The following is a 24631-nucleotide window of genomic DNA, read 5'->3' as shown; positions in this document are numbered from 1 at the left end:
ATGAGCCTAGATGGTAAAGAGCAAGTGTATGTAATGCAGACAGGAAATGAACAAACTTGTAAGCAGGGCTTGCAGGCTAGGATTTAGATGGAAGTGGGCTTGTCTGAATGGGGATTGGACACTGGTGGATAAACTCTTGGCATTGTGTCAAGGTGCACATCCATCTCATGGGTAGTGGACTTTTAACACCTAGAAAAACCAGGGCTCTAGGATGTTTAGTCCCTTTAACATAAGGAAAGAGAAGATTTTCTGCCTTCTTGTTCCTTACTTCTGTCCTTACCCCTACTAAGCCAAGATGTTCAGTGCTATATGATGGCTCTTCCAAATCCATTTCCTCCAAAGAGCCTGCAGATTTTGTGTATGTTTACAGTTGTGTTTTCTGTTGGAGCCAAGGTGCACACTTGAGCCTCATCACTCCAAGTTCTCTTTCTCATAAGGATGAGTAACTGATAATAGCTTAGTATGTTCTGATTTTTTGGTAGTGTTGCCAGATAAAATACAGATTTCGAGTTAAATGTAAATTTCAGATAAACAGGGAAAGACTTTGCAGTAAAACTATGTCCAAAATGTTGCATGGGACAAAGTTGTACTAAAAATGAATTCATTGTTTATGTGAAATTCAAAAGTCAAATTCAGTTAGGCATTTGTTACTTTTCTTTACTAGATCGAGCCACCCTATTCTTTCAGGTGCTTTGAAATTTAAGAGACTAGAAATTCTTGTTCTAGGAATCTAGTGCAGAAACAGAGGAGCCACGATACCCGTACAAAGACAATCATTGGAAATATCCTCAGATATATTGGAACATATATGAATTTTCAACTAGAAAAAAAATGAAGGCATTTTAAAAACTGAAAACAGATTGCCTTCGTTTTTAGTTGCATGACGTATCTCTGGGAAGATTTTAGTGAAAGAGATAACACTGGTTTCCTTCGGGAAAGAGGATTGGGTTGACAGGGGAAAGAGGTGGGAGGAGGACTCGCCACTGCATATTCCATTTTGCACAATTTAATTTTGAACCATGAGAAGGTGTTGCTCGCTTAAAATATTATACTAAAATCATTTAAAAGGTAAAAAACTCAATCTTTTACAACCATGGAATACTATGAGAAAGACATTTAGTGAATTCTGGTCTTGGACATGGGAGCTGCATGACGGTTTTTTGATGGACGGGGGCTTTCCAGCACAAAGGCTCATTAGTAAGGCTGGTCCTGCTGGATGTTGGTTGGAGCACAAGGACCACTCCCTTAGGAGTGATGTACATACAGCAGTCAAAGACACTGGATCTGCTGAGACAATCCTAATTTCAAATACTCAGTTCCATGTGGCCATAAATACCCAAGTGTTTATCAGACTAACAGTTCTGAATTTTGTTCAGAAAGTCTAGTCTCTGTTGAAGTAAGTCAAGAGCCAGGTAGGAAGCAGAGTGTGTTGAGGGACACAAAACTAGGTTGATGGAAAAAGAAGTGAAAGGAAGGGACTGTCAAGTCCAACCTCGGTGCCGTGAATCAAGAAAACAGTCTATAAACTGCGTAAAGAGGCACAAGCCAATTGTGTTGCCACTGTGTGAGGTGGAAGGAACTTCCGGTTCTTGCCTACCTGCCAGAGCCCTCGTGGAATGTCTCCCCACCCCCACCCTACCCAGACCCACGTGCCCTCTGCCCCTCCCCCACTGCAGAATGTTTCAGCCACATTCTACTGTTATGACTCAAACCTGCCCCTCCTTCAGTTGGATCCTGAGCGTCGTTGAAGCAGGTCACTCTCTGGGTCCTGGTCTTGACTTTTCTCATTGAGGCTACCAGGCAGCAGTAGTCCGTGCCCAAGCATGCAGGATGGCTTCAGAAGGAGGTAAGCCTATAGTCTGGGGGTGTGTTCTCAGAGACCCTGCCATCCCTCACATCCTTCGGGTTCACAAGTGACACTTCACGGTGGGCACACAGTTGGACTGAAGTAGAGGGAGAAGAGAGCACTGGACACACGAGGACATTTCACCTGGGGAGACTGGGGAGCCTGAAGAAACCTGAGACTGCACTGGGGAGGAGGGGTCATTGGAGGCGGATCAAGAGGAATTGCCCTGGCTATGGAGAAAGGATGGCAGCAGGCAGGTTAATTCTTTCTAGAAGGGAGACAAGCCACTTTGAAACGTGTGTGTAAGGATGTGTGTGATGTCCTGGTGGTGACACAGGGAGGGTCATGAGGAAAGCCTAGACCTGTCTTGTGTTCCTGAGGCACCTGAAGCTTGCCTCACCATATCTTTCTAAGGGATTTGAACAGGAGCATACTGTATCTAAGGGGGCCGTGGGGAGAGATGGTCTTGGTGAGAAAACTATTCAGTGGGGCTGTGTGTGGCCACACCTGCAGTGAAGTGCCCTCTCCGAGAGCTAGGCAGGAGGTTACTCTAACTGCCGCAGCCCACACCTCGTCCACTGCTTCCAGCCCAGAGCTCACTTCTCAGTTCAGGCAACTGTTGCTTGGGATTCAACAGGGGATGGGCAACCGTGTAACTTCAGCCAAGAGAGGGCTCAGGTCCCTGAGTTGTTCTGAATTGTTCTTCCTTTTGTGGAATCGCAGTTCTTCAGACTTACTTCATCTCATCCAGTATCTCATGGTGGACCCTCAGGCTGCCTTGAGAGGAAGAGTTTGTTCATATTTCCTGTCACTCCTTCATGGACAGGGGACAGATGTGGAGTGGGGTTGTTTCGGGTGGAATGTGTGTGAAGGCTGCTTCCTCTTTTAAAGGGGGAAGGGGCAGAAAGAAGATCTTCTGTGTTATTATTACACGTCCTATGACACCTGTTCTGATTAATTAGGTGCACCGTTTTGTGTACCTTGTTCTCCTGAACAGGGATGTGTTCCAGACAATTTGATCGCCATGGCAACTGGCTTATGCCTGCTTCTCAGATTTTCTTTCCGTTATTGGGAGCTGGAAGGGGAAGGACCGCAGGCGGTCTGTACTCCCATGACCAATGTAACATGACAATTCCCTGGCCCTTGTTTAATCCTCTGCAGCCATCACTGGCTGTGAAATGACAGAATCTAAGGGACACGTGCCTACCTCTCACACACCACCACCCCCACCCCCGCCTCCTAGGAACAGAACTCCTGAGTGATGACAGTGACTCTGGGCACTGGGGAGGGGGTGGCAGGACGTGGCCCATGTTACGTGTCTGCTGTGGGTTGTTCTGAGAGGCAGGTGCATTCTGGGCCAATGTTATGGGTTTGTATCGGGATTCCATTAGAGAGATATTTTCCAGCATTTTGTTTTGTTTTGTGAGGCTAGGAAAGAAAGAGGGGATTTATACTGAGCATCAGGAAAAGGAGGACTGAGGAGGAGGTGGGGCCCTAATATTTTACACAATACCTGTCCACAAAGGGCCTTTGGGTGCCTAGAACTTACCTTGGAGAAGGTCCCTACCTGCTAGTACGCCGGCTGAGGGGCATTTCTCACAGAGCGGATGTCCACCCAGTTCCAGGTCTTAGGAGACAGCCTGTGAGGCTTAGGTGCCAGGGGGTGCCTTAGGGAGGCTCTCCAAGTCAGTGCTTGCTGAGGCGATTTCTTCTCGGCAGACAGGGGTCAGGGACCTTGGTGGATGGGCGCGGGGTCACCAGTGGAATAATTCTCAACTGGAGGTCAGGGCATGAAAATCACTTGAAGACAATTGCACGCTGCACAGTTTCCCTTGCCAAGTGTCCCTCACCTGTGGAGATTTACACTCTGATGCCACAGAAAGCCTCAGTCCCACTTGCCCATTCTCCTCCTCCATTCACTCCTTTCCTTTGCCTCAACAGGATGTCCAGTGCTGGGAACGGATGTGACCATGAACCCCGGTGCCTCCTTGTCTACTTTCACGGCAGTGCCCTTCCCTCCACCCATTCCTGGCGCCCAGCACCGGCCACCCTGGCAGCAGCACCTGCCACGTCCCATCACCCCAGCATTCCCTCCTGGCAGCAGCCTGCTGCTGCCAGCTTTCACCAGGACGCCTTTGGTGGCTAATGGTGGCCGTGGCCCCAGAGCCCCTGGGGCTTGCAACCTCACTGTCCAAGTCAGGTCAAAAGGGAGGACAGTGGAGGCCCCCCAGACTCAGACCTTTGTCGTTGCTCAGGCCCTCCTCAACTGGAGCGCTCCAGGGGCCCTTAGCAGGAGTGCTGAATGTCCTGCACCCGTATTCTTAGCAACCCCTGTGATGGGGACCGTTGTGACTGCTCCAGCTGTTGGAGGAAGTCAGGCTGGCAAGGGAGGCTGGACCCCAGGCTTTCCTCCTCAAGCTCCACCACCAGCTGCCCAGCTGGCCCCTATCATTCGCCCAGTGAAGTCTGGGCCATGGCCACATGGCACTTCCAGGGAGGGCCGCCTGGCCACCAACCAGTCCAACGCCTCGCAGGATGGCTCCTCTAACACCCAGAGCGAGTACAGTAACTTCGTACGTAGGCAGCACATCAAGCCCCTGGCCCGGAGACACCTTCGCCTGAGTCCTGATGCAGAAGCTTTTTCCTGCTTTCTCATGTGAGTGAACGCTCAGGGGGTCCTGAGCTTATGGGAGCTTTTAGATAAAGAGGAACTGGGGATGGACTCGCACGTTAGGTTTCTAGGGCTACTGGAAGGAAGGTGTGAGGGCGATGTCCATGCTATGAGAGGGCACATTGTCGGTCACATGGGTGGGCCTGCCAGTCCGTGATATCAGGACTGAAATGTGCCCTATCTCAACGGGCCCCACCACCCTGTGAGTCTGGCCAGCTTGCTCTTCCATGATTCTCATGGTAATATGGACTGAAGACTTGCAGTCAGAGAGGGTCGTGGTGTAAGGTGAGGAGCCAAGGAGTGGATGCCGCACTCTCCTGTGGTGCCGTGTCCTTCATACAGGACTTGAGTGTACATGGCCAGGGGAGGTCACTTCAGAGGAGGGGGAGGAGCACGGGGCCCAGGAGAGCGCTTTATGCATGCCTCCACTTCGTTGTGGAGAATTCCACTAGGAACAGGGTGATGGTAGAGCTCTCCTAAGGGCGTGGGCTCTCTCCCACTAGAGTTGTGAGCCTGGCAAGCCTTTCCATCCTAAACCTCCGGACCCTCGTAAAAAGGGGACAATTACACTTCACTCAGAGGACTGTGCCGAAGAGTCCTTGGGCTAATCTATGAAGTGTTAGCAGATTGCTTGGCACATGCCACGCCTCATTGATGATGATGATTTTTCTGATGAAAATGCAGCCTTGAGGAGGAAAAGAGCTCCCCAAGGCACAATGTCCCAGCTCTAGCCTGGGAGTGGGTGGTCGTCCTTGAGTGAGTGTGAGGCGGTGACAGCAGTGGCCGGGAAGGCTTGTCTTTGCCCTCCCAGACGCCCGCCTCTCACCCTCCTGTTGCTCAGTCATTCTGGGTTGAGTGATGTGTGGTCCACATGGGCGGGTGGGGTCAGGCAGGTGGGGGCTGGGCTGGGCCGGGAGACTGACCCCGAGGGCTTACAGCTCAGTGCTTCGATCCGTGGACCGTCTGAATCCCACCATACCGCTGGAGGAGGGACTGCGGAGGGCCGTGCAGGAATGGCGGCGCTTGAGCAACCTTGACCGGATGATCTACTACGAGAGGGCGGAAAAGTGAGTCAGCGTCCTGGGCCCAGGGGCTGCGTGGAGGGTGAGGCGAGTGGGTGAGGGCAGGGTCTGGCCGTGGCGGTGCTCATCAGAGAGGACAGAGGAGAAGGGCTGTCACCCAGCACAGGGGCCCCGCAGCCCAGAGGCCCTACTGTCCCCCAGAAACCCCTCCCTCACCTTGAGAGTTTGAGACTTCTGTCCTTCCTCCACCAGGAGCTCTGCCCTCCCCTGATTTTGACCTACCCTTGCCTTGACATGAAGGTCTCAGGACGGGGCAGGGTGAAGCTGTGAGTCCAGTAGGGGGTCCCACTCCGGCCATATGGGCTGGGCCGGGGAAAGAGCTCCACCCGCCAGCCTGCTGCTTCCTTAGTGGTGGGTGGCTGGCGGCCACTAACATAGATTTGGGACCACCTCTCCTCATGAAAAGTGCCCTGAGTGGGTACCCTGGCATCCCTGAAGAGGCTGGGGAAGCCAGCTGTCGTCGGCCCAAGGGTCTCCGGCCCTTCCAGTGTTTGCTCCATGGTAATCCCCTTGGTTTAAGAAACAAAAGCAAACAAACGAGCGCCTCTCAGAGGAAGGGAAGGCCTCTCGTCTAAGCTCAGCATCCACATCGTCCAGCCTCTCCTGGGCCCTGTCTCCAGGTCTATGTTGCAGGACTCTCAGTCCTAGCCCAGGGTCCTGGATTCGGGCAAGGACCCCTGTGGGGAACACATGCCTGTTCCAGCCTCTGGCTGTCAGCCCTTCATGTGGTTCTGGATGGGGACGGGGGCATGAGGAGGGTGCCCCCTGGGTCAGCCATGTGTCCCGTTGACCTGGTTCAATTCAGCGACCTGGGTCTATGCTGTTGAATGCCCTGCAGTGCTGGTGAGGCAGGAAGGGTCCCAGATCTTGTTGTCACTTCCAGGAGCAGCTCTCTGCTGTGGACAGCACCTCACAGGGCCTTGACGGCCCCAAGGCACATCCTGTCCCAGTGCCTCATTCTTGGCTGCCTTTGTTGGGCTCCAGAACCGAGGCCTTTTTCTCAGGGTGGCCTGTGCCTCCGTCACCCCCCAGGTTCATGGAATTTGCGGCCGAGGAGGAGATGCACATTCAGCATTTGCAGTGCATGCAGTGCGCGCAGGACCTGCCTCCTCCAGCCCCACCGAAGCTGGATCCTCGGGGGCCCCCAGCCCCGAAAGTGCACCTTCAGCCAGGCACCCAGGTTCCCACTGGAGCTGAAGGCACAGGTAACAGGGGCCTAGGGTTGGCCACCGTCCCCATGTGGATCCTTTTCTTTCAAGACAGGGGCATTGGTCTTTCAACCAAAACAGCCACCGAGGCGGGGTGTGGGGAGGTGGGGTCTCAGCTGCCCTTTGTCACTACGGGGTATTGACTTGGTCAGTTTTGTAACTCCTCTCACACCTCCCTGTCAAAGGACCCCACACGAAGTCTGCCTAAGAAGTGGGCTTGATGGGGAGACCCCTAGAAAATTGGAGGTTCCCCACTTCCTTACTTGTGACTCTCTTAGATGACCCCCTAACCTCCCCTCTCCAACTGTGCATGAGGCTTCAGATGGTCCTGACCCCTCCCACACCCACATCAACGTCCCCCAAACAATGCCCTCACCAACGTGCGCTCGGTGGTCAGGAGGTGGACCGGGAGTCCCTCACCTTCCTTCCCTTCCTCCTGCTCTGCCTCAGCCTGTGCTCCCAGGATGTCCGGCCCCAGGGCCCAGCCCTCGCACCCGAAGCCACACAGATCCCAGCGGACCCCGGAGCCCAAGGCGCCCAAGGAGATTCCCCCTGAGACTGTGAGGGAGTATGTGGACAGGATGGAGGCGCTGGTGGGGCCCGTCCACTCAGCCAGAGGCAAGTCACATGCAGAATGTGGAAAGGACGGAAATGAGCTGAAGCAGGAAGAGGACGACACCTACTTGGACCCGTGTCTCTTGAGCTACATTGACGAGCTGCGTTCCCGGGAAGACTCTGTCACCAAGGTAGGCTGGGCCTGGAGCCTGGGGTCTACAAGATGCCAGGGCATGGAACTCTCAGCACCCAAGATCTGGGTTCTGCTCAGGCCGATGGGACTTAAGCTCAGCTCCTTGTTCCTGAGCCCGGTGTTAGGGGAGGTTTACGCAGATGTATGTGTGTATATGTTTGTGTCTGTGTGTATGCCTTTGTGTGTCTGTGTATGTGCATCTGTATATGTGCTCTTTTGTGTGTGACTGTGTATGTGCATGTGTGTGTGTGTGTGTGTGTGTGTGTGTGTGTGTGTGCTGACCATCCCCGCCTTGTGGAGGAGAGTGGGGGTGGGTCTCTGCTTTTCACTTTCCCTCCTGGTCTTCTTGTGTCACAGGCCACTCCTGGCCAAGGATGCTCACAGCCTCTTCTTTCTGTCCGAGGTGGAGGCAGTCATTCACCCTCGATTCCTGGCAGAATTGTTTTCCCCAGACCCACAGCTGGATCTCTTGGCCCTTGCTGAGGAGCTGAAGCAGGAGGAAGGACTCAGCCCTGAAGAAGTGAGCCAGGGGAGGGAGAGGGACACTTAGGGAGCCAGGGGACTCCAGGGGAGGGGGGACCCCAGGTGATCCAGGGGACAGGGGAAACCAGGTGGCCCAGGGGAGCCAGCGGAGGGAGGGATCGCAGGGAGAACAGGGGAGACAAGGGACACCCAGGAAGACCAGGGCACGGAGGGACCCCAGTGAACAGGGGAGAGGTAGGGCCCCAGAACAGGAGGCCCACATGGCTCTGTCCATCCCTTCCCTGCCTCGGAGGCCTGGCATGGGGAAGGGCCCTCTCTGGGGTGGGTGCAGCGCAGGGTGATAGGAAGGAGAGGATGGGGAGCCGGGAGCGGAGGGAAGGACACACAGCTGGGAATAAGGTGCAGGAGGATGGCAGGAATGCCACCGTGTCTGTATTTGGAGTCTAGTCCTGGGGTCACCCGTCCCCTCCTCCCCCCCAGGGCCATTGTCCCACTGCCCAGTGCTCCTCCTCTCACACGTGCGCATGGAGCCGTCACTGTCCTCCTCCCTCCTACCAGCTGGTGCAGAAACAACTCCTGGACTTGAAAGAGGACGAAGGTGGGCCGGCAGCCCCGAGCCACAGTGCACCCGGAATGGGCTCAAGTCCATCTGAGTCCCACGCCGGCCAAGATGCCCAGAGGCACGATCAAGACCGCCATCGAGGGGTCAGTGATGAAGCCTGCCCACCAGAGATTGATGTTGAGGCTCTTCATAGGCCCATCCGAACAGACACTGGCCCGTTCGTGCTCAGAGTCTTTGTTCCCTGTCGAGGACGACAGGCTGGCAAGGGAGGCTGGACCCCAGTCTTTCCTCCTCAAGCTCCACCACCAGCTGCCCAGCTGGCCCCTATCATTCGCCCAGTGAACTCTGGGCCATGGCCACATGGCACTTCCAGGGAGGGCCGCCTGGCCACCAACCAGTCCAACGCCTCGCAGGATGGCTCCTCTAACCCCCAGAGAGAGTACAGTAACTTCCGCCATTGGCAGCGCTTCAAGCCCCTGGCCCGGAGACACTTTCGCCTGAGTCCTGATGCAGAAGCTTTTTCCTGCTTTCTCATGTGAGTGAACGCTCAGGGGGTCCTGAGCTTATGGGAGCTTTTAGATAAAGAGGAACTGGGGATGGACTCGCACGTTAGGTTTCTAGGGCTACTGGAAGGAAGGTGTGAGGGCGATGTCCATGCTATGAGAGGGCACATTGTCGGTCACATGGGTGGGCCTGCCAGTCCGTGATATCAGGACTGAAATGTGCCCTATCTCAACGGGCCCCACCACCCTGTGAGTCTGGCCAGCTTGCTCTTCCATGATTCTCATGGTAATATGGACTGAAGACTTGCAGTCAGAGAGGGTCGTGGTGTAAGGTGAGGAGCCAAGGAGTGGATGCCGCACTCTCCTGTGGTGCCGTGTCCTTCATACAGGACTTGAGTGTACATGGCCAGGGGAGGTCACTTCAGAGGAGGGGGAGGAGCACGGGGCCCAGGAGAGCGCTTTATGCATGCCTCCACTTCGTTGTGGAGAATTCCACTAGGAACAGGGTGATGGTAGAGCTCTCCTAAGGGCGTGGGCTCTCTCCCACTAGAGTTGTGAGCCTGGCAGGCATTTCCATCCTAAACCTCCGGTCCCTGGTAAAAAGGGGACAATTACACTTCACTCAGAGGACTGTGCCGAAGAGTCCTTGGGCTAATCTATGAAGTGTTAGCAGATTGCATGGCACATGCCATGCCTCATTGATGATGGTGATTTTTATGATGAAAATGCAGCCTTGAGGAGGAAAAGAGCTCCCCAAGGCACAATGTGCCAGCTCTAGTCTGGGAGTGGATGGTCGTCCTTGAGTGAGTGTGAGGCGGTGACAGCAGTGGCCGGGAAGGCTTGTCTTTGCCCTCCCAGACGCCCGCCTCTCACCCTCCTGTTGCTCAGTCATTCTGGGTTGAGTGATGTGTGGTCCACATGGGCGGGTGGGGTCAGGCAGGTGGGGGCTGGGCTGGGCCGGGAGACTGACCCCGAGTGCTTACAGCCCAGTGCTTCGATCCGTGGCCCGCCTGAATCCCACCGTGCTGCTGGAGGAAGGACTGCGGAGGGCCATGCAGGAATGGCGGCGCTTGAGCAACCTTGACCGGATGATCTACTACGACAGGGCGGAAAAGTGAGTCAGCGTCCTGGGCCCAGGGGCTGCGTGGAGGGTGAGGCGAGTGGGTGAGGGCAGGGTCTGGCCGTGGGGGTACGCATCAGAGAGGACAGAGGAGAAGGGCTGTCACCCAGCACAGGGGCCCCGCAGCCCAGAGGCCCTACTGTCCCCCAGAAACCCCTCCCTCACCTTGAGAGTTTGAGACTTCTGTCCTTCCTCCACCAGGAGCTCTGCCCTCCCCTGATTTTGACCTACCCTTGCCTTGACATGAAGGTCTCAGGACGGGGCAGGGTGAAGCTGTGAGTCCAGTAGGGGGTCCCACTCCGGCCATATGGGCTGGGTCGGGGAAAGAGCTCCACCCGCCAGCCTGCTGCTTCCTTAGTGGTGGGTGGCTGGCGGCCACTAACATAGATTTGGGACCACCTCTCCTCATGAAAAGTGCCCTGAGTGGGTACCCTGGCATCCCTGAAGAGGCTGGGGAAGCCAGCTGTCGTCGGCCCAAGGGTCTCCGGCCCTTCCAGTGTTTGCTCCATGGTAATCCCCTTGGTTTAAGAAACAAAAGCAAACAAACGAGCGCCTCTCAGAGGAAGGGAAGGCCTCTCGTCTAAGCTCAGCATCCACATCGTCCAGCGTCTCCTGGGCCCTGTCTCCAGGTCTATGTTGCAGGACTCTCAGTCCTAGCCCAGGGTCCTGGATTCGGGCAAGGACCCCTGTGGGGAACACATGCCTGTTCCAGCCTCTGGCTGTCAGCCCTTCATGTGGTTCTGGATGGGGACGGGGGCATGAGGAGGGTGCCCCCTGGGTCAGCCATGTGTCCCGTTGACCTGGTTCAATTCAGCGACCTGGGTCTATGCTGTTGAATGCCCTGCAGTGCTGGTGAGGCAGGAAGGGTCCCAGATCTTGTTATCACTTCCAGGAGCAGCTCTCTGCTGTGGACAGCACCTCACAGGGCCTTGACGGCCCCAAGGCACATCCTGTCCCAGTGCCTCATTCTTGGCTGCCTTTGTTGGGCTCCAGAACCGAGGCCTTTTTCTCAGGGTGGCCTGTGCCTCCGTCACCCCCCAGGTTCATGGAATTTGCGGCCGAGGAGGAGATGCACATTCAGCATTTGCAGTGCATGCAGTGCGCGCAGGACCTGCCTCCTCCAGCCCCACCGAAGCTGGATCCTCGGGGGCCCCCAGCCCCGAAAGTGCACCTTCAGCCAGGCACCCAGGTTCCCACTGGAGCTGAAGGCACAGGTAACAGGGGCCTAGGGTTGGCCACCGTCCCCATGTGGATCCTTTTCTTTCAAGACAGGGGCATTGGTCTTTCAACCAAAACAGCCACCGAGGCGGGGTGTGGGGAGGTGGGGTCTCAGCTGCCCTTTGTCACTACGGGGTATTGACTTGGTCAGTTTTGTAACTCCTCTCACACCTCCCTGTCAAAGGACCCCACACGAAGTCTGCCTAAGAAGTGGGCTTGATGGGGAGACCCCTAGAAAATTGGAGGTTCCCCACTTCCTTACTTGTGACTCTCTTAGATGACCCCCTAACCTCCCCTCTCCAACTGTGCATGAGGCTTCAGATGGTCCTGACCCCTCCCACACCCACATCAACGTCCCCCAAACAATGCCCTCACCAACGTGCGCTCGGTGGTCAGGAGGTGGACCGGGAGTCCCTCACCTTCCTTCCCTTCCTCCTGCTCTGCCTCAGCCTGTGCTCCCAGGATGTCCGGCCCCAGGGCCCAGCCCTCGCACCCGAAGCCACACAGATCCCAGCGGACCCCGGAGCCCAAGGCGCCCAAGGAGATTCCCCCTGAGACTGTGAGGGAGTATGTGGACAGGATGGAGGCGCTGGTGGGGACCGTCCACTCAGCCAGAGGCAAGTCACATGCAGAATGTGGAAAGGACGGAAATGAGCTGAAGCAGGAAGAGGACGACACCTACTTGGACCCGTGTCTCTTGAGCTACATTGACGAGCTGCGTTCCCGGGAAGACTCTGTCACCAAGGTAGGCTGGGCCTGGAGCCTGGGGTCTACAAGATGCCAGGGCATGGAACTCTCAGCACCCAAGATCTGGGTTCTGCTCAGGCCGATGGGACTTAAGCTCAGCTCCTTGTTCCTGAGCCCGGTGTTAGGGGAGGTTTACGCAGATGTATGTGTGTATATGTTTGTGTCTGTGTGTATGCCTTTGTGTGTCTGTGTATGTGCATCTGTATATGTGCTCTTTTGTGTGTGACTGTGTATGTGCATGTGTGTGTGTGTGTGTGTGTGTGTGTGTGTGTGTGCTGACCATCCCCGCCTTGTGGAGGAGAGTGGGGGTGGGTCTCTGCTTTTCACTTTCCCTCCTGGTCTTCTTGTGTCACAGGCCACTCCTGGCCAAGGATGCTCACAGCCTCTTCTTTCTGTCCGAGGTGGAGGCAGTCATTCACCCTCGATTCCTGGCAGAATTGTTTTCCCCAGACCCACAGCTGGATCTCTTGGCCCTTGCTGAGGAGCTGAAGCAGGAGGAAGGACTCAGCCCTGAAGAAGTGAGCCAGGGGAGGGAGAGGGACACTTAGGGAGCCAGGGGACTCCAGGGGAGGGGGGACCCCAGGTGATCCAGGGGACAGGGGAAACCAGGTGGCCCAGGGGAGCCAGCGGAGGGAGGGATCGCAGGGAGAACAGGGGAGACAAGGGACACCCAGGAAGACCAGGGCACGGAGGGACCCCAGTGAACAGGGGAGAGGTAGGGCCCCAGAACAGGAGGCCCACATGGCTCTGTCCATCCCTTCCCTGCCTCGGAGGCCTGGCATGGGGAAGGGCCCTCTCTGGGGTGGGTGCAGCGCAGGGTGATAGGAAGGAGAGGATGGGGAGCCGGGAGCGGAGGGAAGGACACACAGCTGGGAATAAGGTGCAGGAGGATGGCAGGAATGCCACCGTGTCTGTATTTGGAGTCTAGTCCTGGGGTCACCCGTCCCCTCCTCCCCCCCAGGGCCATTGTCCCACTGCCCAGTGCTCCTCCTCTCACACGTGCGCATGGAGCCGTCACTGTCCTCCTCCCTCCTACCAGCTGGTGCAGAAACAACTCCTGGACTTGAAAGAGGACGAAGGTGGGCCGGCAGCCCCGAGCCACAGTGCACCCGGAATGGGCTCAAGTCCATCTGAGTCCCACGCCGGCCAAGATGCCCAGAGGCACGATCAAGACCGCCATCGAGGGGTCAGTGATGAAGCCTGCCCACCAGAGATTGATGTTGAGGCTCTTCATAGGCCCATCCGAACAGACACTGGCCCGTTCGTGCTCAGAGTCTTTGTTCCCTGTCGAGGACGACAGGCTGGCAAGGGAGGCTGGACCCCAGTCTTTCCTCCTCAAGCTCCACCACCAGCTGCCCAGCTGGCCCCTATCATTCGCCCAGTGAACTCTGGGCCATGGCCACATGGCACTTCCAGGGAGGGCCGCCTGGCCACCAACCAGTCCAACGCCTCGCAGGATGGCTCCTCTAACCCCCAGAGAGAGTACAGTAACTTCCGCCATTGGCAGCGCTTCAAGCCCCTGGCCCGGAGACACTTTCGCCTGAGTCCTGATGCAGAAGCTTTTTCCTGCTTTCTCATGTGAGTGAACGCTCAGGGGGTCCTGAGCTTATGGGAGCTTTTAGATAAAGAGGAACTGGGGATGGACTCGCACGTTAGGTTTCTAGGGCTACTGGAAGGAAGGTGTGAGGGCGATGTCCATGCTATGAGAGGGCACATTGTCGGTCACATGGGTGGGCCTGCCAGTCCGTGATATCAGGACTGAAATGTGCCCTATCTCAACGGGCCCCACCACCCTGTGAGTCTGGCCAGCTTGCTCTTCCATGATTCTCATGGTAATATGGACTGAAGACTTGCAGTCAGAGAGGGTCGTGGTGTAAGGTGAGGAGCCAAGGAGTGGATGCCGCACTCTCCTGTGGTGCCGTGTCCTTCATACAGGACTTGAGTGTACATGGCCAGGGGAGGTCACTTCAGAGGAGGGGGAGGAGCACGGGGCCCAGGAGAGCGCTTTATGCATGCCTCCACTTCGTTGTGGAGAATTCCACTAGGAACAGGGTGATGGTAGAGCTCTCCTAAGGGCGTGGGCTCTCTCCCACTAGAGTTGTGAGCCTGGCAGGCATTTCCATCCTAAACCTCCGGTCCCTGGTAAAAAGGGGACAATTACACTTCACTCAGAGGACTGTGCCGAAGAGTCCTTGGGCTAATCTATGAAGTGTTAGCAGATTGCATGGCACATGCCATGCCTCATTGATGATGGTGATTTTTATGATGAAAATGCAGCCTTGAGGAGGAAAAGAGCTCCCCAAGGCACAATGTGCCAGCTCTAGTCTGGGAGTGGATGGTCGTCCTTGAGTGAGTGTGAGGCGGTGACAGCAGTGGCCGGGAAGGCTTGTCTTTGCCCTCCCAGACGCCCGCCTCTCACCCTCCTGTTGCTCAGTCATTCTGGGTTGAGTGATGTGTGGTCCACATGGGCGGGTGGGGTCAGGCAGGTGGGGGCTGGGCTGGGCCGGGAGACTGACCCCGAGTGCTTACAGCCCAGTGCTTCGATCCGTGGCCCGCCTGAATCCCACCGTGCTGCTGGAGGAAGGACTGCGGAGGGCCATGCAGGAATGGCGGCGCTTGAGCAACCTTGACCGGATGATCTACTACGACAGGGCGGAAAAGTGAGTCAGCGTCCTGGGCCCAGGGGCTGCGTGGAGGGTGAGGCGAGTGGGTGAGGGCAGGGTCTGGCTGTGGGGGTACGCATCAGAGAGGACAGAGGAGAAGGGCTGTCACCCAGCACAGGGGGCCCGCAGCCCAGGGGCCCTACTGTCCTCCAGAAACCCCTCCCTCACCTTGAGAGTTTGAGACTTCTGTCCTTCCTCCACCAGGAGCTCTGCCCTCCCCTGATTTTGACCTACCCTTGCCTTGACATGAAGGTCTCAGGACGGGGCAGGGTGAAGCTGTGAGTCCAGTAGGGGTCCAACTCCGGCCATATGAACAGGGCCGGGAAAGAGCTCCACCCGCCAGCCTGCTGCTTCCTTAGTGATGGGTGGCTGGCGGCCATTAACATAGATTTGGGACCACCTCTCCTCATGAAAAGTGCCCTGAGTGGGTACCCTGGCATCCCTGAAGAGGCTGGGGAAGCCAGCTGTCGTCGGCCCAAGGGTCTCCGGCCCTTCCAGTGTTTGCTCCATGGTAATCCCCTTGGTTTAAGAAACAAAAGCAAACAAACGAGCGCCTCTCAGAGGAAGGGAAGGCCTCTCGTCTAAGCTCAGCATCCACATCGTCCAGCCTCTCCTGGGCCCTGTCTCCAGGTCTATGTTGCAGGACTCTCAGTCCTAGCCCAGGGTCCTGGATTCGGGCAAGGACCCCTGTGGGGAACACATGCCTGTTCCAGCCTCTGGCTGTCAGCCCTTCATGTGGTTCTGGATGGGGACGGGGGCATGAGGAGGGTGCCCCCTGGGTCAGCCATGTGTCCCGTTGACCTGGTTCAATTCAGCGACCTGGGTCTATGCTGTTGAATGCCCTGCAGTGCTGGTGAGGCAGGAAGGGTCCCAGATCTTGTTATCACTTCCAGGAGCAGCTCTCTGCTGTGGACAGCACCTCACAGGGCCTTGACGGCCCCAAGGCACATCCTGTCCCAGTGCCTCATTCTTGGCTGCCTTTGTTGGGCTCCAGAACCGAGGCCTTTTTCTCAGGGTGGCCTGTGCCTCCGTCACCCCCCAGGTTCATGGAATTTGCGGCCGAGGAGGAGATGCACATTCAGCATTTGCAGTGCATGCAGTGCGCGCAGGACCTGCCTCCTCCAGCCCCACCGAAGCTGGATCCTCGGGGGCCCCCAGCCCCGAAAGTGCACCTTCAGCCAGGCACCCAGGTTCCCACTGGAGCTGAAGGCACAGGTAACAGGGGCCTAGGGTTGGCCACCGTCCCCATGTGGATCCTTTTCTTTCAAGACAGGGGCATTGGTCTTTCAACCAAAACAGCCACCGAGGCGGGGTGTGGGGAGGTGGGGTCTCAGCTGCCCTTTGTCACTACGGGGTATTGACTTGGTCAGTTTTGTAACTCCTCTCACACCTCCCTGTCAAAGGACCCCACACGAAGTCTGCCTAAGAAGTGGGCTTGATGGGGAGACCCCTAGAAAATTGGAGGTTCCCCACTTCCTTACTTGTGACTCTCTTAGATGACCCCCTAACCTCCCCTCTCCAACTGTGCATGAGGCTTCAGATGGTCCTGACCCCTCCCACACCCACATCAACGTCCCCCAAACAATGCCCTCACCAACGTGCGCTCGGTGGTCAGGAGGTGGACCGGGAGTCCCTCACCTTCCTTCCCTTCCTCCTGCTCTGCCTCAGCCTGTGCTCCCAGGATGTCCGGCCCCAGGGCCCAGCCCTCGCACCCGAAGCCACACAGATCCCAGCGGACCCCGGAGCCCAAGGCGCCCAAGGAGATTCCCCCTGAGACTGTGAGGGAGTATGTGGACAGGATGGAGGCGCTGGTGGGGCCCGTCCACTCAGCCAGAGGCAAGTCACATGCAGAATGTGGAAAGGACGGAAATGAGCTGAAGCAGGAAGAGGACGACACCTACTTGGACCCGTGTCTCTTGAGCTACATTGACGAGCTGCGTTCCCGGGAAGACTCTGTCACCAAGGTAGGCTGGGCCTGGAGCCTGGGGTCTACAAGATGCCAGGGCATGGAACTCTCAGCACCCAAGATCTGGGTTCTGCTCAGGCCGATGGGACTTAAGCTCAGCTCCTTGTTCCTGAGCCCGGTGTTAGGGGAGGTTTACGCAGATGTATGTGTGTATATGTTTGTGTCTGTGTGTATGCCTTTGTGTGTCTGTGTATGTGCATCTGTATAAGTGCTCTTTTGTGTGTGACTGTGTATGTGCATGTGTGAGTGTGTGTGTGTGTGCTGACCATCCCCGCCTTGTGGAGGAGAGTGGGGGTGGGTCTCTGCTTTTCACTTTCCCTCCTGGTCTTCTTGTGTCACAGGCCACTCCTGGCCAAGGATGCTCACAGCCTCTTCTTTCTGTCCGAGGTGGAGAAAGTCATTCAACCTCGATTCCTGGCAGAATTGTTTTCCCCAGACCCACAGCTGGATCTCTTGGCCCTTGCTGAGGAGCTGAAGCAGGAGGAAGGACTCACCCCTGAAGAAGTGAGCCAGGGGAGGGAGAGGGACACTTAGGGAGCCAGGGGACTCCAGGGGAGGGGGGACCCCAGGTGATCCAGGGGACAGGGGAAACCAGGTGGCCCAGGGGAACCAGAGGAGGGGGGGATCGCAGGTAGAACAGGGGAGACAAGGGACACCCAGGAAGGCCAGGGCACGGAGGGACCCCAGTGAGCAGGGGAGAGGTAGAGCCCCAGAACAGGAGGCCCACATGGCTCTGTCCATCCCTTCCCTGCCTCGGAGGCCTGGCATGGGGAAGGGCCCTCTCTGGGGTGGGTGCAGCGCAGGGTGATAGGAAGGAGAGGATGGGGAGCCGGGAGCGGAGGGAAGGACACACAGCTGGGAATAAGGTGCAGGAGGATGGCAGGAATGCCACCGTGTCTGTATTTGGAGTCTAGTCCTGGGGTCACCCGTCCCCTCCTCCCCCCCAGGGCCATTGTCCCACTGCCCAGTGCTCCTCCTCTCACTCGTGCGCGTGGAGCCGTCACGGTTCTCCTCCCTCCTACCAGCTGGTGCAGAAACAACTCCTGGACTTGAAAGAGGACGAAGGTGGGCCGGGAGCCCCGAGCCACAGTGCACCCGGAATGGGCTCAAGTCCATCTGAGTCCCACGCCGGCCAAGATGCCCAGAGGCACGACCAAGACCGCCATCTAGGGGTCAGTGATGAAGCCTGCCCACCAGAGATTGATGTTGAGGCTCTTCATAGGCCCATCCGAACAGACACTGGCCCGTTCGTGCTCAGAGTCTTTGTTCCCTGTCGAGGACGTCAGGCTGGCAAGGGAGGCTGGACCCCAGGCTTTCCTCCTCACGCTCCACCACCAGCTGCCCACCTGGCCCCTATCATTCGCCCAGTGAACTCTGGGCCATGGCCACATGGCACTTCCAGGGAGGGCCGCCTGGCCACCAACCAGTCCAACGCCTCGCAGGATGGCTCCTCTAACCCCCAGAGAGAGTACAGTAACTTCCGCCGTTGGCAGCGCTTCAAGCCCCTGGCCCGGAGACACTTTCGCCTGAGTCCTGATGCAGAAGCTTTTTCCTGCTTTCTCATGTGAGTGAACGCTCAGGGGGTCCTGAGCTTATGGGAGCTTTTAGATAAAGAGGACCTGGGGATGGACTCGCACGTTAGGTTTCTAGGGATACTGGAAGGAAGGTGTGAGGGCGATGTCCACGCTATGAGAGGGCACATTGTCGGTCACATGGGTGGGCCTGCCAGTCCGTGACATCAGGACTGAAATGTGCCCTATCTCAACTGGCCCCACCACCCTGTGAGTCTGACCAGCTTGCTCTTCCATGATCCTCATGGTAATATGGACTGCAGACTTGCAGTCAGAGAGGGTCGTGGTGTAAGGTGAGGAGCCAAGGAGTGGATGCCGCACTCTCCTGTGGTGCCGTGTCCTTCATACAGGAAGTGAGCGTACATGGCCAGGGGAGGTCACTTCAGAGGAGGGGGAGCAGCGCGGGGCCCAGGAGAGCGCTTTATGCATGCCTCCACTTCGTTGTGGAGAATTCCACTAGGAACAGGGTGATGGTAGAGCTCTCCTAAGGGAGTGGGCTCTCTCCCACTAGAGTTGTGAGCCTGGCACGCATTTCCATCCTAAACCTCCGGTCCCTGGTAAACAGGGGACAATTACACTTCACTCAGAGGACTGTGCCGAAGACGCCATGGGCTAATCTATGAAGTGTGAGTAGATTGCTTGGCACATGCCATGCCTCATTGATGATGGTGATTTTTATGATGAAAATGCAGCCTTGAGGAGGAAAAGAGCTCCCCAAGGCACAATGTCCCAGCTCTAGCCTGGGAGTGGATGGTCGTCCTTGAGTGAGTGTGAGGCGGTGACAGCAGTGGCCGGGAAGGCTTGTCTTTGCCCTCCCAGACGCCCGCCTCTCACCCTCCTGTTGCTCAGTCATTCTGGGTTGAGTGATGTGTGGTCCACATGGGCGGGTGGGGTCAGGCAGGTGGGGGCTGGGCTGGGCCCGGAGACTGACCCCGAGGGCTTACAGCTCAGTGCTTCGATCCGTGGCCCGCCTGAAGCCCACCATGCCGCTGGAGGAGGGACTGCGGAGGGCCGTGCAGGAATGGCGGCGCTTGAGCAAACTTGACCGGATGATCTACTACGAGAGGGCGGAAAAGTGAGTCAGCGTCCTGGGCCCAGGGGCTGCGTGGAGGGTGAGGCGAGTGGGTGAGGGCAGGGTCTGGCCGTGGCGGTGCTCATCAGAGAGGACAGAGGAGAAGGGCTGTCACCCAGCACAGGGGCCCCGCAGCCCAGGGGCCCTACTGTCCTCCAGAAACCCCTCCCTCACCTTGAGAGTTTGAGACTTCTGTCCTTCCTCCACCAGGAGCTCTGCCCTCCCCTGATTTTGACCTACCCTTGCCTTGACATGAAGGTCTCAGGACGGGGCAGGGTGAAGCTGTGAGTCCAGTAGGGGTCCAACTCCGGCCATATGAACAGGGCCGGGAAAGAGCTCCACCCGCCAGCCTGCTGCTTCCTTAGTGGTGGGTGGCTGGCGGCCATTAACATAGATTTGGGACCACCTCTCCTCATGAAAAGTGCCCTGAGTGGGTACCCTGGCATCCCTGAAGAGGCTGGGGAAGCCAGCTGTCGTCGGCCCAAGGGTCTCCGGCCCTTCCAGTGTTTGCTCCATGGTAATCCCCTTGGTTTAAGAAACAAAAGCAAACAAACGAGCGCCTCTCAGAGGAAGGGAAGGCCTCTCCTCTAAGCTCAGCATCCACATCGTCCAGCCTCTCCTGGGCCCTGTCTCCAGGTCTATGTTGCAAGACTCTCAGTCCTAGCCCAGGGTCCTGGATTCGGTCAGGGACCCCTGTGGGGAACACATGCCTGTTCCAGCCTCTGGCTGTCAGCCCTTCATGTGGTTCTGGATGGGGAGGGGGCATGAGGAGGGTGCCCCCTGGGTCAGCCATGTGTCCCGTTGACCTGGTTCAATTCAGCGACCTGGGTCTATGCTGTTGAATGCCCTCCAGTGCTGGTGAGGCAGGAAGGGTCCCAGATCTTGTTGTCACTTCCAGGAGCAGCTCTCTGCTGTGGACAGCACCTCACAGGGCCTTGACGGCCCCAAGGCACATCCTGTCCCAGTGCCTCATTCTTGGCTGCCTTTGTTGGGCTCCAGAACCCAGGCCTTTTTCTCAGGGTGGCCTGTGCCTCCGTCACCCCCCAGGTTCATGGAATTTGCGGCCGAGGAGGAGATGCACATTCAGCATTTGCAGTGCATGCAGTGCGCGCAGGACCTGCCTCCTCCAGCCCCACCGAAGCTGGATCCTCGGGGGCCCCCAGCCCCGAAAGAGCACCGTCAGCCAGGCACACAGGTTCCCACTGGAGCTGAAGGCACAGGTAACAGGGGCCTAGGGTTGGCCACCGTCCCCATGTGGATCCTTTTCTTTCAAGACAGGGGCATTGGTCTTTCAACCAAAACAGCCACCGAGGCGGGGTGTGGGGAGGTGGGGTCTCAGCTGCCCTTTGTCACTACGGGGTATGGACTTGGTCAATTTTGTAACTCCTCTCACACCTCCCTGTCAAAGGACCCCACACGAAGTCTGCCTAAGAAGTGGGCTTGATGGGAGACCCCTAGAAAATTGGAGGTTCCCCACTTCCTTACTTGTGACTCTCTTAGATGACCCCCTAACCTCCCCTCTCCAACTGTACATGAGGCTTCAGATGGTCCTGACCCCTCCCACTCCCACATCAACGTCCCCAAACAATGCCCTCACCAACGTGCGCTCGGTGGTCAGGAGGTGGACCGGGAGTCCCTCACCTTCCTTCCCTTCCTCCTGCTCTGCCTCAGCCTGTGCTCCCAGGATGTCCGGCCCCAGGGCCCAGCCCTCGCACCCGAAGCCACACAGATCCCAGCGGACCCCGGAGCCCAAGGCGCCCAAGGAGATTCCCCCTGAGACTGTGAGGGAGTATGTGGACAGGATGGAGGCGCTGGTGGGGACCGTCCACTCAGCCAGAGGCAAGTCACATGCAGAATGTGGAAAGGACGGAAATGAGCTGAAGCAGGAAGAGGACGACACCTACTTGGACCCGTGTCTCTTGAGCTACATTGACAAGCTGCGTTCCCGGGAAGACTCTGTCACCAAGGTAGGCTGGGCCTGGAGCCTGGGGTCTACAAGATGCCAGGGCATGGAACTCTCAGCACCCAAGATCTGGGTTCTGCTCAGGCCGATGGGACTTAAGCTCAGCTCCTTGTTCCTGAGCCCGGTGTTAGGGGAGGTTTACGCAGATGTATGTGTGTATATGTTTGTGTTTGTGTGTATGCCTTTGTGTGTCTGTGTATGTGCATCTGTATATGTGCTCTTTTGTGTGTGACTGTGTATGTGCATGTGTGTGTGTGTGTGTGTGTGTGTGTGTGTGTGTGCTGACCATCCCCGCCTTGTGGAGGAGAGTTGGGGGGGGGGGTCTCTGCTTTTCACTTTCCCTCCTGGTCTTCTTGTGTCACAGGCCACTCCTGGCCAAGGATGCTCACAGCCTCTTCTTTCTGTCCGAGGTGGAGGCAGTCATTCACCCTCGATTCCTGGCAGAATTGTTTTCCCCAGACCCACAGCTGGATGTCTTGGCCCTTGCTGAGGAGCTGAAGCAGGAGGAAGGACTCACCCCTGAAGAAGTGAGCCAGGGGAGGGAGAGGGACACTTAGAGAGCCAGGGGACTCCAGGGGAGGGGGGACCCCAGGGGATCCTGGGGACAGGGGAAACCAGGTGGCCCAGGGGAGCCAGAGGAGGGAGGGATCGCAGGGAGAACAGGGGAGACAAGGGACACCCAGGAAGACCAGGGCACGGAGGGACCCCAGTGAACAGGGGAGAGGTAGGGCCCCAGAACAGGAGGCCCACATGGCTCTGTCCATCCCTTCCCTGCCTCGGAGGCCTGGCATGGGGAAGGGCCCTCTCTGGGGTGGGTGCAGCGCAGGGTGATAGGAAGGAGAGGATGGGGAGCCGGGAGCGGAGGGAAGGACACACAGCTGGGAATAAGGTGCAGGAGGATGGCAGGAATGCCACCGTGTCTGTATTTGGAGTCTAGTCCTGGGGTCACCCGTCCCCTCCTCCCCCCCAGGGCCATTGTCCCACTGCCCAGTGCTCCTCCTCTCACACGTGCGCGTGGAGCCGTCACTGTCCTCCTCCCTCCTACCAGCTGGTGCAGAAACAACTCCTGGTCTTGAAAGAGGACGAAGGTGGGCCGGCAGCCCCGAGCCACAGTGCACCCGGAATGGGCTCTAGTCCATCTGAGTCCCACGCTGTCCAAGGTGCCCAGAGGCACGACCAAGACCGCCATCGAGGGGTCAGTGATGAAGCCTGCCCACCAGAGATTGATGTTGAGGCTCTTCATAGGCCCATCAGAACAGACACTGGCCCGTTCGGGCCTAAAGTCTTTGTTCCCTCTCGAGGACGTCAGGAGGTCTCTTCATTCCGGGCCGGACGGCCCTCCCCTCCCCAGGGTCAAAGGCGCACTGGCCCTCTACTGGGACCCAGGGATGCGTCTGTTCTCAGAGAGGCGTCTCCTGTTCCGGAGGCCCGAGGGCCCAGGGACGCGTCCAGTGAGGACGAGAAGGCGATTACCAGTCTGGCCTTCCTCTTTGCCTCTCCGCAGAGCCTGCCGCCTTGCGGGCTGTCCCAGACACCTGCCCCTGCCTCAGGCCTGGCCTCCCCTGGAGGTTGGGGGGCCCAGAGTGCTCCCCAGGCCCCCTCCCCTCAGAGAAGAGGCCCCAGCCCAGCTCCACCAGCCCCTCCCAAGTCGAGGAAGCGGGCTCTGTGTGGGCGGCCAGCTGCTGCTGAGAAGCTGCCCATCCCCGGGGCTGGCCACGGGGTCTGTGCAAGGCCAGCCTTGGCTCTGGGGCTGGCTCGCCCCTCACAGCCGAGAAAGAGAAAGCGTGACCCGTTTGTCACAGGGAAGAGGAGGAAGAAGAAGAGGAAGCACTGCAGCCAGTAGGGAACAGCCGGGCCGGCCCTCCAGGGCGAGCCCCCCAGGGCGGCCCCCAGGGGAGCCTAGGGGCTCCTCCTCACCCCAGTGCTGATCCTGGGATTGTGGGGGGTTAGGGAGGTGGGGGAGGTGGGTGTGGGCAGGACCTTCGGAGTGATGTATGAAAATGGTGAATAAAGATAGTTTTGGTGGGAAATGCTCTCAGGCCACTGTCATCTTCTTCGTGTGGAGCTGCTCCACAGAGAGCGATCCTGAGAGGAAGGAAGGGTGAGGGAGGTCACAGGAGCTATGGATCTACAGGTGGCCAAACCTTTCCTCCACATAGACAAGGACTCCTCAGGCTGCCCCTGGGAACGCACAGCTCTCACTTTCCCCAGGGACCCCCTCATCATCCCCTTCTCTAAAGCCTGCTTGGCTAGGGGCCTTCTGGGGCATCTGTAGCATCTTCTGCATCCCTGAACCGTCTGGGGAGGGAGGGCTGCTTTTGTGCCTCTCAGCCCTCTGGACACTAACCAGTTTCTAGGACGGAGCCTGGAGACGGCCCTTGTCTTTATGGAGCTGCTCTCTGCTTCCCTGAAGTGGCCAGGCGATGGCGCTGGGGTGACCCTCCGCTCCTCCAGGGTTTCCTGTGTGGGTGGCCTGACCAGACAGGAAAAGTCTTGGCCATGGGGACAGGACTGTCTGCCTCGTCATAGCGGGAGCGTTCTCTAGTCCCACTGGGATTGTTGCAATGTGAAGACTGGTTGAGGCAGCTACCTCTTAATCCCAGTGAGGAAGCAACGAGGGGAATGGGCGCAGGGAAATTCATGGGGCACCTGTTACAGGTGTGTCTAAGGGAAACGACAGTTGGGCCCCTTTGTGGAACTTGTGGGATTTCTGTGCAGCAGCATCTCGTTCAACTGAGGGAGGAGGACCCATCTGGCTGTGGCTGTGGGGACTGGCCTTAGGGGCCTAGGGGTGTGCAAAGACACCCCAGAACTACTGTCCCTTCCCTTTCCACCCATGGCTGGACATGTGTGTGTATTGGTATCAACACTGATTTGTATTCCCATAGAAAACAGTTCCTCCTGACAAACTATGACCGTGTTTCACAAGAACAGCTTGCTCACAGGGGCAGCAGGGGTGGGGGAGAGGTGTCTGTGGCCCCAGATCTGGGTGGGAGCTGGGATCCATGCTGAGGAGTGTGGAGGCCTCAGTCACCGTCCTGCGGTTGCCGGCAGAGACTTTGAATCATCAGAGCAGGGGAAATGACCCGCTCATAAGGGTGAGACGAGCAAACAATGAGGGGCAGGGAGCAGACCCCTGCTGTTTCCCTGAACTGCCCCCCCTCGCAGCCTGCTTAGCCCCCGTCATGGCCTGTGCTGGCCCACCTCT

At 57.6% G+C, this 24631-nt stretch overlaps 1 protein-coding gene across 1 annotated transcript; it reads left to right on the top strand.

Moving 5' to 3' along the window:
• On the top strand, positions 1-23359 carry LOC309665283 (NUT family member 2G-like; the record flags this gene model as incomplete). The annotated part of the gene is made up of 8 exons (XM_082478917.1): positions 1-13; positions 3788-4224; positions 18104-18381; positions 19335-19407; positions 20515-20655; positions 21158-21427; positions 21834-21950; positions 22472-23359. The coding sequence occupies 8 exons, from the start codon at positions 1-3 to the stop codon at positions 23264-23266; spliced, it is 2124 nt and encodes a 707-aa protein (XP_082335043.1). The 3' UTR covers positions 23267-23359.
• Positions 23360-24631: the final 1272 nt, after the last annotated feature.

This window comes from Balaenoptera physalus (assembly GCF_965194825.1).
Source record: "Balaenoptera physalus genome assembly, contig: SUPER_7_unloc_3, whole genome shotgun sequence".
NCBI lineage: Eukaryota > Metazoa > Chordata > Mammalia > Artiodactyla > Balaenopteridae > Balaenoptera > Balaenoptera physalus.
The sequence above is the reverse complement of the archived record's forward strand: the minus strand, read 5'-3'. Positions and strand labels throughout refer to the sequence as shown.